General features: G+C 37.7%; 1 protein-coding gene across 1 annotated transcript in view; it reads right to left on the minus strand.

Annotated features, from left to right (window-relative positions):
• The window catches only part of LOC139138712 (putative gastrointestinal growth factor xP4), a 35,493-nt gene extending 19,268 nt beyond the window's left edge, over window positions 1-16,225 (minus strand). Inside the window, exons 1-4 of the mRNA XM_070707218.1 lie at window positions 16,050-16,225; window positions 3,104-3,235; window positions 1,633-1,767; window positions 80-190 (exon numbers count right to left, since the gene is read on the minus strand). Coding sequence (XP_070563319.1) covers window positions 80-190; window positions 1,633-1,767; window positions 3,104-3,235; window positions 16,050-16,128 — 457 coding nt within the window. The 5' untranslated portion in view covers window positions 16,129-16,225. The remainder of the gene's footprint in view (window positions 1-79; window positions 191-1,632; window positions 1,768-3,103; window positions 3,236-16,049) is intronic.
• Window positions 16,226-16,551: the final 326 nt, after the last annotated feature.

Consider the following 16,551-nt stretch of genomic DNA (forward strand, 5'->3'; position numbering starts at 1 on the left):
ACATAAATAACACCATACAATAGCGATCATGCTCCTTTCAAGTAAAACAAACCCGCAGGATTAGTTAATCAAATCTCACCTTCTGTGAGGAAACAAGATGTATCATAGCAACAACCAGCATCCAAACAGTCAGCAGGAGAAGTATGAACACAATCTATGCGGTCACCGACGGGAACTTGAGCACACGTGTCTGTGAACGACGATGATTGAATAAAGGCAATAAATAAATGGATGTTATAATCGAATTATTAAAGTAAAATACATCACTGAAATCTTCTACACTCTTCATTTTCTTAATGGAATATGTTTGAAAATACATAATTAAATGAAAAAGACGAAAATGCCTCCTAAGCTAATTGAAATAATGTTATTAGCCTATTAAGGTGTTTCCCAGAGCTTTCAAAGCACTTCGGCCAGTTAGTGATGATACTTTGATATTGTGGCATAGTGATAATATCTGGAAATCATCTCTAAATGTCGGAAGAATTACAGGTATCTACACTCCAACATGTTCCCATTCTCATTTTGACGTGGTGGATCGGCAACATTTAGGCCAACTCGGCCAATCCACCACGTCCATTAATAGTGCATGATTTGCCCAGTGCAAACAACTTGACATTGGATACAATGGACAACACCAGTCTCTGCAATAGCAGCATATCCTGAGATGCTAATCGGGAATTTTCTGTTCCAAGTAATTGTACACCTCTCGTGTAACCCATGAACTAAAGGACGAGGAGAAAGGGGACATGTAGGATATCAATAATGCTTTACTAAAAATCAAAGTTGAAAACATATCTTCTGTAGGGGATCTGAGGGTGATCACGTATTGGACCAATTCACACAGTATGAAGTTAACTACTTGCGTTATGTGTAATGGTAGTGCGGAGAGATTCATACGCACGCGCTGACTTGAAGAATAACTGATAAAAATAACTTCTTCACTATGTGCACAAAGATATGAACAGGGTAAAGTGACCAAGCAGTCAATAATTTAGAAAAAGATTAAAATTTCAGTACTAAAATTATCACAGTAAAAGAAGACTTGTTTCACTCATGAATGAGTCTCCATGTTATGATCACTTCGGCGACAGGGGCAACGCTGGATGAAGCTTTACTGGGCGAGTCTTCGTTGCGATAGATTTATGGTCAATCTAAAATATGTCAAGGTGAAGGAGATCAAGAAAAATGCCAAAATAAAGGTCGACACAATTTTGCATTTATTATGATCTTAGAAAACTTGTGGCAGCTGTCTTGGTTTTGACAAACTCTGATTAACTGTTTCACGAGATCAAGTGTTGATCGCTGTCACCGATGGAACTTGCTGTGATCAGGGAATTCTGGTCGTAATAGTCCGTTTTGATCGTTGTTGGCAGAAAAGGAACAATGCTTCTACTCTAGAAGTTCTAGGGCATCTGTACCCACGTGTGAAAATGTATTTCAGTAATTTTGTTGAAGACCGAATATTCACAATACAGGGCTACTATTGATATTGGAACAGCCTATTTAGCCAATCAATGACCATGATTCTAGCTCAATTTCATCAATACTATCGCAATTAATAATATCACTTAATATTTGTAAACTCAATTTTTTTAGCATGTTTAGTATGTTTGAGTAGAAAAGTCTTACTCGATAGAAAGCATTCATCTCCTCCGTCCTTGTTGTCTTTGTCGGCGAAAAAACAACATCCACGATCAAGGCAATCTTCCGGTGATCCAGAATAATAACAACTGATTCGATCTGTCTTTGCGATTGAACATGGTTCTGTAAGGAAAATACTAGTAGTTCACTGTTAGGGAAGTTGTTTAATATACAAGCTTCGATCTTAATTTGTTTTATTATGGCAAAGTGAATCAGTCGTTTGCAACGACAATTAAATTGTCCGCATTGAGAAATTGAAATTATTGTGTGGCAGAGTGTATGATTTCTGAATCACACAATAATTAAACGTCAATTTTTTACATCGATGTAGGTATGTTTTCTTCCGCCCAAACTAATATTGGGTGTTCTCGTTAGTTAATATCTTGGTATCGTTCCTAATTATTCTCTTAAGGGTTAATATAGGTATTATTGTGTGTTTACTGTATACCATTACATGTACTTGCTGTCCATGATTCGATTTTCAGGACATTGTCACGACCAGTCTAAAATGTATATGTATCTCTCTTATCAAAAGTGCATCATATTGGTCGATGATAAAACGACAGGCAGAGTATTGCATTCGCCAAATCAATACTCTAAAATGACCTGAACGTGTTATCATGATACTTTAAGTTATTACCGCTGTATTAAAACCTAAGATTTGGTTCTGTAGGAAAGGAGAATCCTTGTGAGGTATTGGATATTGATATTTCTTGCCAAATAATTATTTCAATGAAAAGCAGACAGGAAGGAGAAAGCAAGGAGAGGCAATGGCAAATTAATTCCGTTGACTATAACATACATTCTTCCTTCATTGATATGTTAGTCACTCGGACGCAGTTATAATGGTAATTTTTATATATTTGGAATTTTTGTTGTTCAAAATTTAAAATTTTCTCGCAAAGGTATTCCTGACACTAGTAGTAAAACAGGAACTTCCCCTATAAGAGCCGGATTGTCGTAATCTATTCAAATGTAAAAAAGCCACGCTACTACTTGAATCGGACGTGCTGTGTTTGGTCCCTCAATCCCATAATTTTGCCATGGTTCAGGCGTTCATTGTCACTGAATCTTGCATATGTTATCTGTGACTATATACTATAGTAGCAACTAAACCTGAGTCGAAACTGATGTGAAAAGATTTAGTTTTTTGTCGGAGAACACATATCTTTCAAAATGTGTTCCCTGTACGACCCAAGTTTGCATATATATCGAAAGTGCCCATTATGATTATTCAAATTTATCATACGGTCATAGCTATGTTATGAGAATTCAAACTTGAAGATTAAAATGGATGCGTCATCAGTAATCCCCCTATTGTGCGCCCTGAGTCCTGCAACTTCCCGTTTAAAATGTACCGTTGGCATCTATATTTTTTTTAATCTACTTATTTCTATTGAAGTCGGCAAAACTCTGTGGATAAAACGTACTGTTTTATGGCCTGAACGTGGACGCTTACCGGGAAAACTGCACCAGACTGAACCTTCTTCTTTGAAGCAGCACTTTATCTTTTCGCACTCTTCGGCTGCTCCACCGTCGTGGTTACATTTAAGCCGATCATTCGGTGGATCGACCAAGTCACACGTTTGATCTGTAAGTGTATAGCAAAAACAAAAACATATTAGTAAATAAGTACCATTTTACTTGCTTTTCATTCTATTGATAGTTACAATTGACATCTCAAGGATTTCTCAGTCCTGTATATGCCATCGCGATGCCAGAGTACAAATATTCAACACAACGTCGTGTCATTGGACGTATCTGTAATGTCTGTCAAACGAGGTAAATAAAAACACAAAATTCGATATTTATAGCGTAACGAAAAGGAGGACCATCTGATTTATCCGTCACGAGCCATCACACTCCGACATTCTATGTTCGAATGCATGGTTTTCGATCGTATTGTGATGTCCTGAACACGGCTTATTTCTCTACCGTGGATTTCAAAACTTTGGAACGTGATAAATTAATAAATCTGATGAATTCAATTATGGGCATTCCGACCACAATAACATTACTAGTATTTATACATCTTTCAGACGATTTGTGATGTCTTTTATTTCCAGCCATCACTGCAAAAGGCTTCCTTACCGTATTTTTATAGGATGTAAGACTGCGTACAATGAAAACATAGATTAGAAGTAACAGTTTGATCAAATGTAAATTTGATTCTAATAAGCACATGCAAGGATATTGCTCTCATATTAGTTGCTTGTATATCACTACCCATGAATATTCTTCTTAACAATAATAATAATAATAATAATAATAATAATAATAATCTTTATTCGCCAGAAACAACAAAACATTCACAATGTTTGCTTTTCAACTCAAGAAAGAACCTGATCCTGGCTGGAGCCATAAAAATAGTTCTTTAGAACTAGTCGAGCTTGTGGCCCCAAAACGAAGCTATGCGTGAAATGCGTTGCATTTGCATCAGGCTGACATTGAAGTTTAAATACGAAATAAATAAATATACATCAAAATATATTTCTTGCATCTCGACACTGTGTGAGAAGAGCCTTCGGCTCAACAGTCTATCGAGTCTAAATAAAGTCTAATAATAATAATAATAATAATAATAATAATAAAATGGTGAAAGTAAGGTGACAGAACAGAATGAAAAAACTGATAAAGTAGAAAGAAGATATGCTTCAATTGTAACTTGAATGAGGTTCTGTTATCAATTTTTTCAATGAGTCAGGTAGCGAATTCCAATGCTTAGTTGCAGCGTATTTGAGACTGTGCTGAGTTATAGAGAGGTTCACTTTAGGGATGTAGAAATTGTCGTTCCTTGCAAGTCGTGTTGGGTAATTGTGGGGCAATCTGTCGAGGTAGTGATATTCATCATGAACAAAGCGATTTTTCTTTAAGTCAAAAATTAATAAGCAAGTATTTAATTTACATTGCTTGTTGATGTCAAGAATGTTGAGTTTCTGGAAAAGGGGGTTAGTATGAGTACGGAAATCTGGAAAAGTGTGACGCCATACTAACTTATTTTGTAGATTGAGAATGTGTTGGGGGAAAGTTTAGTATGTGTTTCCCCGTATTTCAACGCATTAGCAAATTCGACGAAGAATCATTGGGTTGCAAAGTAGGATGAGAGTTGATCTTGGAACAAAATGACGAATTTGTGAAATAACACCTACAAGGGGCGCGATGGATTTGCTAACTTTATCAATATGTGTTTTCCACGTCATGTGGTGATCTATGGAAACTCCTAAGTAGTTGGTTGATAAGACGCCTTGAATTGGGGATCAGTCAACACTCAACTTTCCAACAGTATTTACAGATTTCCTAGCTGACTTAATTATCATATAATTTGTCTTATCTGAGTTTATAGTTAACTTATTGGTATTGCACCACTTGCAAATCTTCTGAAAATCAATATCTATATCATTAATGTCTATAACAGAGTTGTTGAGATATTTAAATAAGTTGGTGTCATCAGCAAACAGTCTAAAGTGAAGGTTACTAGTTGAGTTCACAATATCATTTATGTACAACAAGAAAAGAATAGGCCCTAAAATTGACCCTTGTGGGACTCCGCATTTGATTGGCTTGTACGAGGATGACTTGTTACCGATGGAGACTGTTTGCTGACGATTTGACAAGTAACTCTTAAACCAAAGAAGTGGTAAACCTCTAATTCCATAGTGTTCAAGCTTTTGAAGAAGAATGCTGTGATTTAAAGTGTCAAATGCCTTGCGAAGATCAATGAAAATACCGAAGGTTATCAGACCATTGTCTAGTTTTTCAGCAATATCAGAGATGAGATCTGCTATAGCAAGTTTTGTTTTGTGTTTCTTACAAAATCCACATTGAAATTTTGAAAGAATATCATGTCTGTCAAGGTAATTGATGGGCTGTTTATTAACAATTGACTCAAAGATTTTACTGGAAGTGGGTAGAATGGAAATGGGGCGATAGTTGCACGCATCTGAGGTAGAACCGTTTTTGTAGACCGGAATCACTTTCGCTATTTTTAATTGGTCAGGAAAAATGCCATGGTTAAATGAACAATTGATAATATGAGCAAGTGGATGACTAATAACAGGTGCAGCATGTTGAAAATTTTTGGGGTGAATCTTGTCATGACCCATTGATTTTTTTGGGTCGAGACGTCCAATTTCGCTGATGATTTCTTGTTCACTGACAGGCTGAAAGAAATACGAGTTTGTATAATGTCCATGTAAATAGTGGTGAAAGTCAACATTCGCTTTGATTTTAGCAGCAAGGTTTGGACCGATATTGATAAAATAATCATTAAATTATTCTGCAATGCCAATGCTATTTGAAAGGGCGTTTTGTCGGGATCGTTGGGATTTAAAATAGTGGGGAATGTTTTTTTCTGACTTTTGTTAAGAATTTCTCTGATCATTCCCAAGTTTGTTTGTGTTCCCTCCGCATTGAACATTGAAATTGCAAAATATTTCTTCTTGGCTGACTTTAGGAGTTTTGTAAGAACGTTTCTATATATATTTTACTTGTGCTTTAATTCGACATTTTGTTGGTTGTTTTTGACTTTCGTGAATAGTTTGTGTTTTGTCTTAATTGATTTCATTAGGCCAGAAGAAAGCCAGGGCTTGCAGATAGATTTAGAATTGTTCTTAACTAATCTAATTTGAACATGTTTATTCATGACTTCGAGAAAAATGTTGTTAAATATCTCATATGCCTCATTAGGATCGGAGCTATCATACACGGGCAGCCAAGAAACATTATTTAAATCGTGTAAGAATGCGTTCTGGTTATAACTCCTGAAGTCATATTTATAAGTATGTGAGTTGGAATTGAAAACATGACTAAATAGTTTAAGGACGCCAAAAATTGGATAATGATCGCTAATGTCTGTCTGAATCGACCACATTCAATGAAATAATTTGTAATATTGGTAAGAAAATGATCGATAATAGTACTGGCTTGGTTTGTGACTCTTGTTGGTGTGTTGATGATTTGGGAGAAATTATAAGAATTCACAAGTGTAAAGTAATTAGAAGATGGAGGAGCATCCGCTGACATATCAATATTCAAATCACTTGGATAACACAATCCTGACCTTTGGCTGAGAGCTGGTGAAGGCTAGCCTCAAAACTCTCAATAAATTCATTGTAGGGTGTATTTGGTTTTCTATAGATAACACCTATTAGTACTTTTTTGTTATTAATGAGGCTATCAGCGAAGATAGATTGACAGTGCTCAATTTTGGAGGTGTTAATGCAAGTGTAAGAAACCGAGTCATGAATGTACAGTGCTACTCCTCCACCTTGAGGCTCTTCTCTTTTGCAAGTAAGCAAATTATATGAGGGTATTGGAAATATTTTTGTCGTTTGAGTTCAACCATGTTTCTGAAAGAGCCAAGAATGAAAAATGATACTGTAGGACATCCAAGAATGATACAAACTCATCGTAATGTTTTGGCAATGAACGAACGTTCAGGTGCAAAAAAGAATATGAGTTTTTAACAATCTCAGTGCTCGATCTGAAGTGTTCGACGCTGTGCGCCCTACAATCAAATTTGATCGTGGTGTCGTCAATCATCATGGAAAATTTATCTAAAATTACAAGAGAAATCGTGAAATACGAGTAAGAATTTACATTAATTTATGCGCTGAATGGCTCTTTCTGAGGTGATCTTTATCGCCGGGGTTTCATTATCTTTGCGGACGTATATCTTCCCGTTTTGAGTCCAGATATATTTCCAGTTCACTGCTTTTCGCTTTACGTTGACGTCGTGGAACAGTTTTTTGTTATTTCTGGTTAATTGTTCGTTGATGTAGATGATATGGTTATCCTGCCTTTGATGAGTTATACCAATATCGGATGCTGTCTTCTTATGTAGTTTTTTCGTAGCACTGTAAACTTTGTTTCGAACTGATCGTCTTGTGAACCTCACAATGATTGCAGTTGGTTGTTGATCTCTCCTCTTGGGCAATAGATGGCTAATGTCGATGTCATTCTCCGTGTACATGTATTTTACGCCCGCAGCTTCTGCCACTCTTTTTACTATGTCGTCAGTATTTTCTTCGTTAGTTTCAGGTATGCCGTGTATTTCTAGGTTGTTACGTCTCATGTATTGCTGCATTTTTTCAATCTCGTCTTCTGCTACTTTTAGTTTTCTTTCAGTTGTTTCCAACTTCTGGCGGAGAGCTGTATTTTCCATGGTGATTTCTTGCATTTGTTTTCGGTAATCTTCAAAGCAGGTGCTCATGAAATTTACTGACTCCTGAAGCTCTCGTAGGGTGGATGTCACGGAAGATAACTGATCAACCTTATGACATAAAGTTGCAAGTCTACCTTCGACACTTGATGCTGGTATTTCACCGTGGCCTTCTGCCATCTTGTCTTTGTTGTTCTGTGACAGTCTTCCACTTGTCCTGGGAAATCGTCTTGCTTCACATCAGAGACATAAATCTAAGTCGCCTTGACACAAATGGGTATCCTTCTCAGTGCCACAATCGTTACACTTCATTTTCAACAGATTTCAAGGTATCACTTTAGCAGTCGGGCTCAGTTTTCTCGAAACGGGACGGAGCGTTGTGAAAACACGTCCGTCACCGACAGTGGCATACTTCTTCATGATGTCGGATTGAGCTTATCAACTCAGCCTTAATATAAATAGATAGCAGTATTGATACTGATACATTTGATTTAAGCCGGAACTTAAATTTATTAAGTGGCAGTTGAACTGTATTTTGGTAGATATCAGGCGTAAATATGTTTAAAGTATCTCTAGATCTCTACTTAATATCCCATAAAGATCGAATTAGTCGTATATATCATTTTCCTTCTTGAACTTTCAAACCTTAATATTAAGTTCATATAAATGTACAAAGTGAAGTTACAAGGTATGATAAAACCTTTATGGCACTGGATCGTGTTTTGCGCCTTCTCCGGCGAACAATACTCATAATTACTAACAACAGACTTGAATTATACACTACAAGGTCCAAGGTGTAAACCTTTTTATAGACTCATTTCTGTAACGTATAAAATGTAGCGAGTGTAGCGAAGGCTAGTTATGGGCCAAAGTGGAAATAAGTCTTTAGATTTTTCTGTGTAAGCCATGCACATTTTGTTTTTTTTATGGTGTTTTATGTATAATTTTGTGCAGAATAAATAAATAAAATAAAAAAATAGGCGAGGAACTGTAATAACATCGAAACATATCAATGCGCTATTAAACTTTGAATTGAAGCATTCATTTAGCTTGGCTACACTTCGCTACAATTGTTGTCATTTGAATTCAACTAACCACTTCGCTTCTTGAATCAGATGGACTGGAATCGTCAATTAACATGATCAAATATCGCCACACATTTAAGGAACCAAAAGCGCAAAATCACCAGCAACCAAATCAGAAAGTAAATTCACACGCACCTGTTGATGTGGTGCCTACACGCATCGGTTCAATGTTCAATTTGTTGACCTTTGACATTACACTAATAATTTTCGTAAATTTGCCGTTGATATAGATGATTTGGACTACTCTGAAATTACAACTTCAACGTTAGGTCCATGTTGGCATACAATGCAGTAGCAGGTGACGTGAATACTTGTACATGTTACATGTTTGTAATTCTGTGATTTCAAAGTGTGAGAAGCAGTTCAAAACTTTACGAAGATGTGAGAAAATGTCGAGCGGCAAACATGTTGGATCATGTTATGATACAACCTTCTACTAATTCGTATTCAGTATTTAAATATTTAAAGAGATTTGCGAGAAAAATGGCCATGTAAATCAAAGGAAAATGTTGGTAGCCACAATGGATCGCATCACCAAGGCGAATGATGTGACGTAAAGGCCATCAGACTTGATTATTTGGCAAAACAAATTAATACTCGTATGCCGTGCGCATTACTACGTACTTGTAATGCGTCAACCTTGAAAATATCAGCCAATTCCCAAGCAATGTTTGAATTTAAGGCCTGGATTGGAAACAAAATCACCTTATCGCTCAATCTTAGACTGTAAAATCCGTTGACAAGTCGGCAAGCATTCTAATAATCATGATGAAAAATCAGTGTCCTGGACAGAGATGCGAAATGAGTCAGATGCGGCGCTTGTAAACTGTGACTCTGCACAGAAGTTGGCACAATTTTTTATAAATAAGTAGTAACAAAGGTGTTTACGGGCCCCAATAGACTGACCGACAGAAGTATTTTCTTATTTAGAACATTAAGCTACTCCCTACTGCATTAGGTTCATAAGATAAACGTAATACATTAGAAATTTAACTGTACAGTCTTCATGGACTTCTAGAGACTGTTTGCCTACTATGTCAAGTAATGGATTACTATCTGAAAAGTCCCCCCCCCCCCTTAAATGACCAGTGGAGAATTTCACGTTTGGCAAAAACAGCAAATTATCATGAACAAATTGATAGTTTCTCTAAATGGTAAAATAAGTACTCTGCACATTTTTATCTCTAATCGTTGATCGGTTCCGTTAATGATCGCGCCAGCGGTTAACTGCAGGCATGCGTTCAATATGCACTGCGACTCATCAAGTTAAATTCATGGGCACCACCGTGTTTTTGAGTGCTAATAAAGAAACAAATACGAAACGTGCAAAGTATAACTTTTTACACGCCATAAATGAAATATATCGTTGCCATAAAGCCAGTTGCTATTATCTATAACCTCCTTATTAATACACAATAGCACTACCAATACGCTATAAAAATAGATCAAGGGAGAAAACCGTCGTCGCGTGCATATGAACAAGGACTCACGTCGAGAATGTTGGGAGTAAATTTGAAGCACGCCCTCTGTGTCAATACCGGATGCAAAAATTGCCAGTTTTTATACTGAACGATGGTTGTCAGCTTGCTAGTGTACGTTTTGCATTGCAGTTGCTATTAAAACGATAATGCTGGCACAACATACGTCCCATTTTAAACACAATGGGTTGTCATCATGGTAAAATTGCCATTTAGGTCCAAATTATTGACAGGTAAGCTTACAACTGGAGAGCTATACCTGCTCGGGGTTTGACAATTCATGTGTGAACTGCTTTCATCAAAGGGTAAACTTGGCGTTTAAATTTAATGTTTACGTGATGCTTATAGTGGTCCTACTTAGCAAGTAACAATTAATTTCATTTTATTCAATCTTATTACTGATCACGAATCAATGCAGTCTTTGAACATGTAAGCGTTGACTGTGCATCTTCAGACAGAAATACAATTTCCGATCTTAAAGATATACAGTCAACTGTAATCTAAATATGCCCATATATAGTGAAAGAGGCGTTCCTTGGTATTCAAAATGCCCATGCGAGGGCGCTGTTTTTGGTTAGATTTTCTCTTTCCATGGTAGCTGTGGCAAAATTGGAACAGGTGACAGTATACCTTTAACCTCTGGCATGACGTAAAGGGCTTAGCCCTATATTAGGTTGACAAATGAGTACAGCTTTTCTAAATCTCTATCACACTGTATTGCGTAATTTTCAGATCTCATCTTTTTCACATTAGTTCACCAGCATTGCAATTACTTTATAAAACGTAATTTTATAAATCTTAAGGATCCGAATATACAGACGCATTCAGCATTGATGCAACGAATTATATGTCTGCACAGCTGGAGATCTACCTTTCCCAACAAAGGCCAAAATTTGCATTACAACTTTTCCCGGCACAGAAACTGGCCTGGTTAGGACACATCCAATAATTCTTGTATGCTTGATGTTTTTCCACAAACTTTAGATCAGCCCATTGTTTGTTTGTTTTTGAAACCTTCTCCGAAACCTGTACCTGGTCGGTCAAAGTGGCCGTTCTAACAATTTTTAATGACTACTGGGCCTGTGTAGTGATCAGGTATTAATGTTAGGCCCTCTCTTGCCAAAAATGACTTCTAAACTTCAAAAAAAGCTGTTATACTGACAAAATTTCGTTTGAGATTCCATGGCAAACTGGCTGCTATAAACACCTATGAGCTGAGCAAATTTTACACAACCACCTATTGACTACCTGTCGTGGGCTCCGTTTGTCTGAGCAGTGGAGGCATCGCCATGCTGGCTTGGTCGCTTAGCCAAGTGTCTGCTGGGAAGCATTGTGTTTTTCGAGCGGGTTCTAGGGTCATTTTCTAGTCGCATTGTTTGGTGGAAAACCATAGTGCTAGTGAAAGGTTGATTAAAAAGACCGAAGTTTGGATTTCTCTCTGCACCATTGCTCTCAGTTTCAGCAGCGCTTCACTTGATCGTCGTAATTTTTGTTTAAATGCTGTTTACCTCTTGGCTTTTAACGCGGGCTCACAGAGCAATTTAGTTTGCTAGTTATACGTAAAAGATAGTCAGTATTTTTGATAATTAAATATCATTTCGTTTATTTCGAAAATGTTGTACTCTGAAGGTGTGGGGTTACCAATGTAACGTAAGAGCCAACCTTTGATTTTTCGGGAGTCATTAGTGTGATAGCAGAGAGGTAGAGTAAACTTATGAATATTAATAGGCATGGTCAGTTGTGACTCTGGGCTCTGATAGTCCAATCTTGCCATGTCTAGACTACTGCAGTCATTATTCGTCTTTAGGTTATGAATACCATCAATAAATGAACTTTTTTCATACAATGAGCCCTGCCTGTGTCTCGTATGTACCTATCACTTGACCTTCGCTATCTCTGTCTCTAGGACATGTATTTCAAAGAAAATAGTCCAATCTGCTAATTACCTTCTCTAATCCCCTTCATTAATTTGTTATACCAATCACCAATGCGGGCTTATCGCCCTGACCAAATAACTCGTTAGCAGCTCATAAGGCAATGAGCTGCTTACGGTTATTTGATTAGGGCGATAAGCCGCCGCATTGCGTTTTTGTGATCGGCAGAACAAATTAATAAAGGGGATTAGGGAGGGCAATTAACAGATATGGACTGTTTTCTTTGAACTTAAATACTATACTGAGATAGCGAGGATTAAGTAATGGGCACACAATCGACAAAGATAAGACTTGTTTAGTGATAAAAGTGTAACACTTGACATTATTAATCATATTCATAACTTCCAGACGAATAATGCCTGCAGTACCCTGTGGTCTAGATCTGTGTGGGGGGAAGCTATCACAGGTAGCTCCTATTGAAACAACGGAAAACACTGTTTATCTAAAGATTTAAACATTTGCACTTATTGAGCGAGTCATTGCCCTCACACATATTTAAGTTTTATATGGTACCTTACAGAAGTTAGGAAAATAAAATCTTGTAGGTTGACACACACTGCCATCTTTATATTATGCTCTCTAAAGATAAGTCGTTAGACCTTGAGTTTACTTTGCCAACAAAACCAATGAAAGTGCGACATGCTTTGCACACAGGCTTCGAAACCCAAGAATTGCAAACGAATTCGACCTTAACTTAAAACGCCTTCTCTGACTCATAGAGCTGTAAGGCTCATGAGTCAAGTAAGTAACCGTGACAATGATCAGTTTCAAATGTAATATCCACAGAGATTGGGAGCAAGAGAGAATTTGACGAGTATTCTGCATAAAAGAATCTACCATTCATATACAGTATCGTTGCAGGTTAGTGGTGACCGCCGTAAGGCGGAAAACAACGAAGAAATGTCAAATTCGATACCCTTGCACGAACTCAAATAGACCCTAGATAACATATCAATATTAATTCAAAATGTGAGTAATTTCGCTGTGACCGTTCCAGTCTGGTTATCGCATTTTCTTGTCGTTTTGCTATTTTTACACGGAATTTGCAGAAGTGAGCGTAACAGCACACATCATATCTGAGTCAATAGATATTTGGACTTTCGTTATCTAATCAGTCTGATAATTACAATCTGATCTTCCTTTTCTCGTGTACAAAGAGTCCGACATGCAAGCAACGCCGCCTGGAAGTGTCCGGCCAGAGACCCCTTCAACCATAGACAGTCTCGACTGTTTATGCTTCAACCCGTGAAAAGCACGGGTAATCAGCTTATTTGATATGCATTTATGCATAGATTTGCCGCAACGTGGTTGACTTTAAATGCATATGGCAACTAACAAGCTGTCACTCATGTGAGTGGCTGTTTACTTCGATGACGAAAGAAGACAAGTATCAGTGACAAGCGTCCATCGAAACAAAAGATGGCCCAATAGTTCGTTGTTCACACCTTCAGCCTCACCAACTGGATCGGCGGAAGGTTGACTGATCTTTTTACCAGCGCCTCGTCTATTTCTGATTCGCCCTGGCACACAAGTGCCGACACGCATAAAACACACATCTTTCCGACTATAACACCTCAGATATAATTTAAAAAGCTGGAAAAAATGCCAAGTACTCAACAATTGCGCCTGCAATATGGATTAGCTTGGTCGACTGATTCGCAGTTCCAAATCTGACGGACCACACTGACACAATATTTCTCTCCTTACTTATTCTATCCATATAAAAACAAATTGGTTATATATTAAGCTAGATAAAAGCAACACACCTCTAAACCGAAGCCATATATGCATCCATTCTTTTAAATTCGCTAATGTAAAATTTTCAAATTTATTTCGTACTTCACAATGCTTTGTAAAATTTATGTTCAGTCTTTTGTAAAAAAAAGAGTGTACTTAGGGATATTTAAAAATCCTCCCGTTTCAGATTAGTGACTATTCATCAAAGTTTTGGTTGACGCTATGGGTGGGAAATCAACGTGATAAGTATGAAAATGTGCGTTTGAGGTAGTTCCCTTTTTGGAGGAGGTGATTGCCCTGAAAAGGGCCGTTTGGTCAGATTTTGACCGTTTACTCTGTTTCCGAAAAAAACATCGGAAGTGAAACATGCAAACATATTTGCGATCGGAACTACCGATTCTTTATTTACCGTCATTGGAGATCCTGTAGGATGTAGTTGTAATTTGGCATGGTTGGTGCCATCATGATAACTCTATCTGAAAGCGACATAACCATTCAGTCGCACGAGATATAGTCTTCGACTGCGGGACTTGTATCTTTCGATGAGCCAATTCCTGCTTCTTCAATCACGGTCCCTCCACGGAGGGACCGTGCTTCAATTTGAAGGGCACGTGTGACGACGTGATCGTGGGGTTAGCGACGAAAAGATTGTATTGAAAATTTGCAACAATGGCGACGTTATGATTCAAGTAAAGAGAGAATATGAAATTCCTTTGCTCGAAACTCTATCGCTTGCTTAAGAGCGGGGCATAGTCCGACAATGCTGCACGAACACCTTTTCAACGCCAGATTTTCTTTTCCGTGATCACCAAGCCTTGCATTATACCGAAAACGTCACTAGGTTGATCTTCGGTAATGTTCGGCAATGGTCATTAGTCATTAGTATTATTCATGCTCGGATAGACACGAATCATACGGCGGAAGAAATCGGACAGGGATCGTGGTACCTCATTTACGTCATTATTTGTTAATCCTGGCGGAATTGTCACTACGGAAGATATTTCAATTCACAAAGGGTGAAAAACGTCGGAAAAACTGCTATCAAATTTAATAAGTAACCATAACAGTCAATTATACTGGTGATCAGCTAATAATGAGCGTGCCGCGCCGGACTAGCATTGTCAATACTTTGCACAGTGGCTTTGCTCCACGTCGTCTCTTTTGCATCTGCCGATTTATCTCTCATTAACATTTTGGAAATGGCATGACGGTCACTGTGTCAATCACTCAAATAGAGCAAGCTTTGAAAGTGCGAACACTGACTGCACTCAATGCGTTGTTACATTGTTCAGTACAAACGACAGTGACGTACGGATAAAGAAAATAAGGACGAACCATGAAAAACTTGAGAAACCCGAGTTTCTTTTTTATAGGATATCGGATAGATTATCAGGTTGATTGTTCAGATATCGGCAAAAATAAAACGAAATCGTGCCCGATACGCTAAAACCACTTTGAGAGAATACAGCATAAGAACTGCCAGAATCAGTAGGAGGCATTTGTACCCCGATTGATCTAAAACAGGCAAAACATTTAAACGAGTATCGGGGTTATTTGTTGAAATACGCATTACTACAAGCACGATTACTCTACCAAACAACCGTGCTACAAGATAAAATCACTACATGTACACATCTCTGAGTAGTATTCCAGTCTTCCCTTCACGGAAAGCGAGTGTACAAAAAAGCGTAATCGATCTGAAAACAGGCTTTGTTTATCAGCTAATCCTAATTAACAAGGACCAGTTGACACCTCAATAAACTGCTCCTGCCAGCAACTGAGGGAAACCATCCTTGAAATTTACTTGCCCTTGCACCAATTTATGTGAATACATAAACAGCCAGGCAGACCGGTCATTTCCTGGCAATACTTTTTCACATGATGCAAAATTTGTTTGTTTGAAGTATCACGTTTTCGCTCAACAAGGGATAACTATCGCAAATAAAATACTATTTCAGCTAAATTTGCCTTTTCAATATCGTATAATAGATGATAAAACTGCTCCACTTACCTCCGCAAGTCATAAGAATCAAATTCATAGCCAGTACTGAAAAAAGATTGGGTACCTGGCCTTCAAAAGTCACCATCATTGCAGTGTAAATGAGGCAGGCATTCAGTATTTGTAGTTATCGTAAAATTCAATCCAAATTTGTGACCAGCTATCAGCAGACCGGGAAGAACACTGGTAATTATGAAGATGTACCAGCAAGCTTTGTTATCAACTGAAAACGAGAAGTTCTGTTGACAATTTTGCAAGCTTTAACGGGCGATGCAGGTAAAGTGTGTTTGTTATTATGTTATAAGTTTAAATTATTTTGCGCTGAATGGTAACGACAAGCATGAGGGATTCGCATTCTTTCCCTGTTTAAAAAAGAGCTTGCTGGCAGTTTTGAAGGGTAACGTAACGCATTTGACTAATAAAACAAACTTGCTGTACTAACGTCCATGGCCAGTTCTCTACAATTGAACGATTTTAAAGATCTGTATATCGAAGTATACAGATGTCCTCGCGG

Source organism: Ptychodera flava, chromosome 8 (assembly GCF_041260155.1).
Source record: "Ptychodera flava strain L36383 chromosome 8, AS_Pfla_20210202, whole genome shotgun sequence".
Lineage (NCBI taxonomy): Eukaryota > Metazoa > Hemichordata > Enteropneusta > Ptychoderidae > Ptychodera > Ptychodera flava.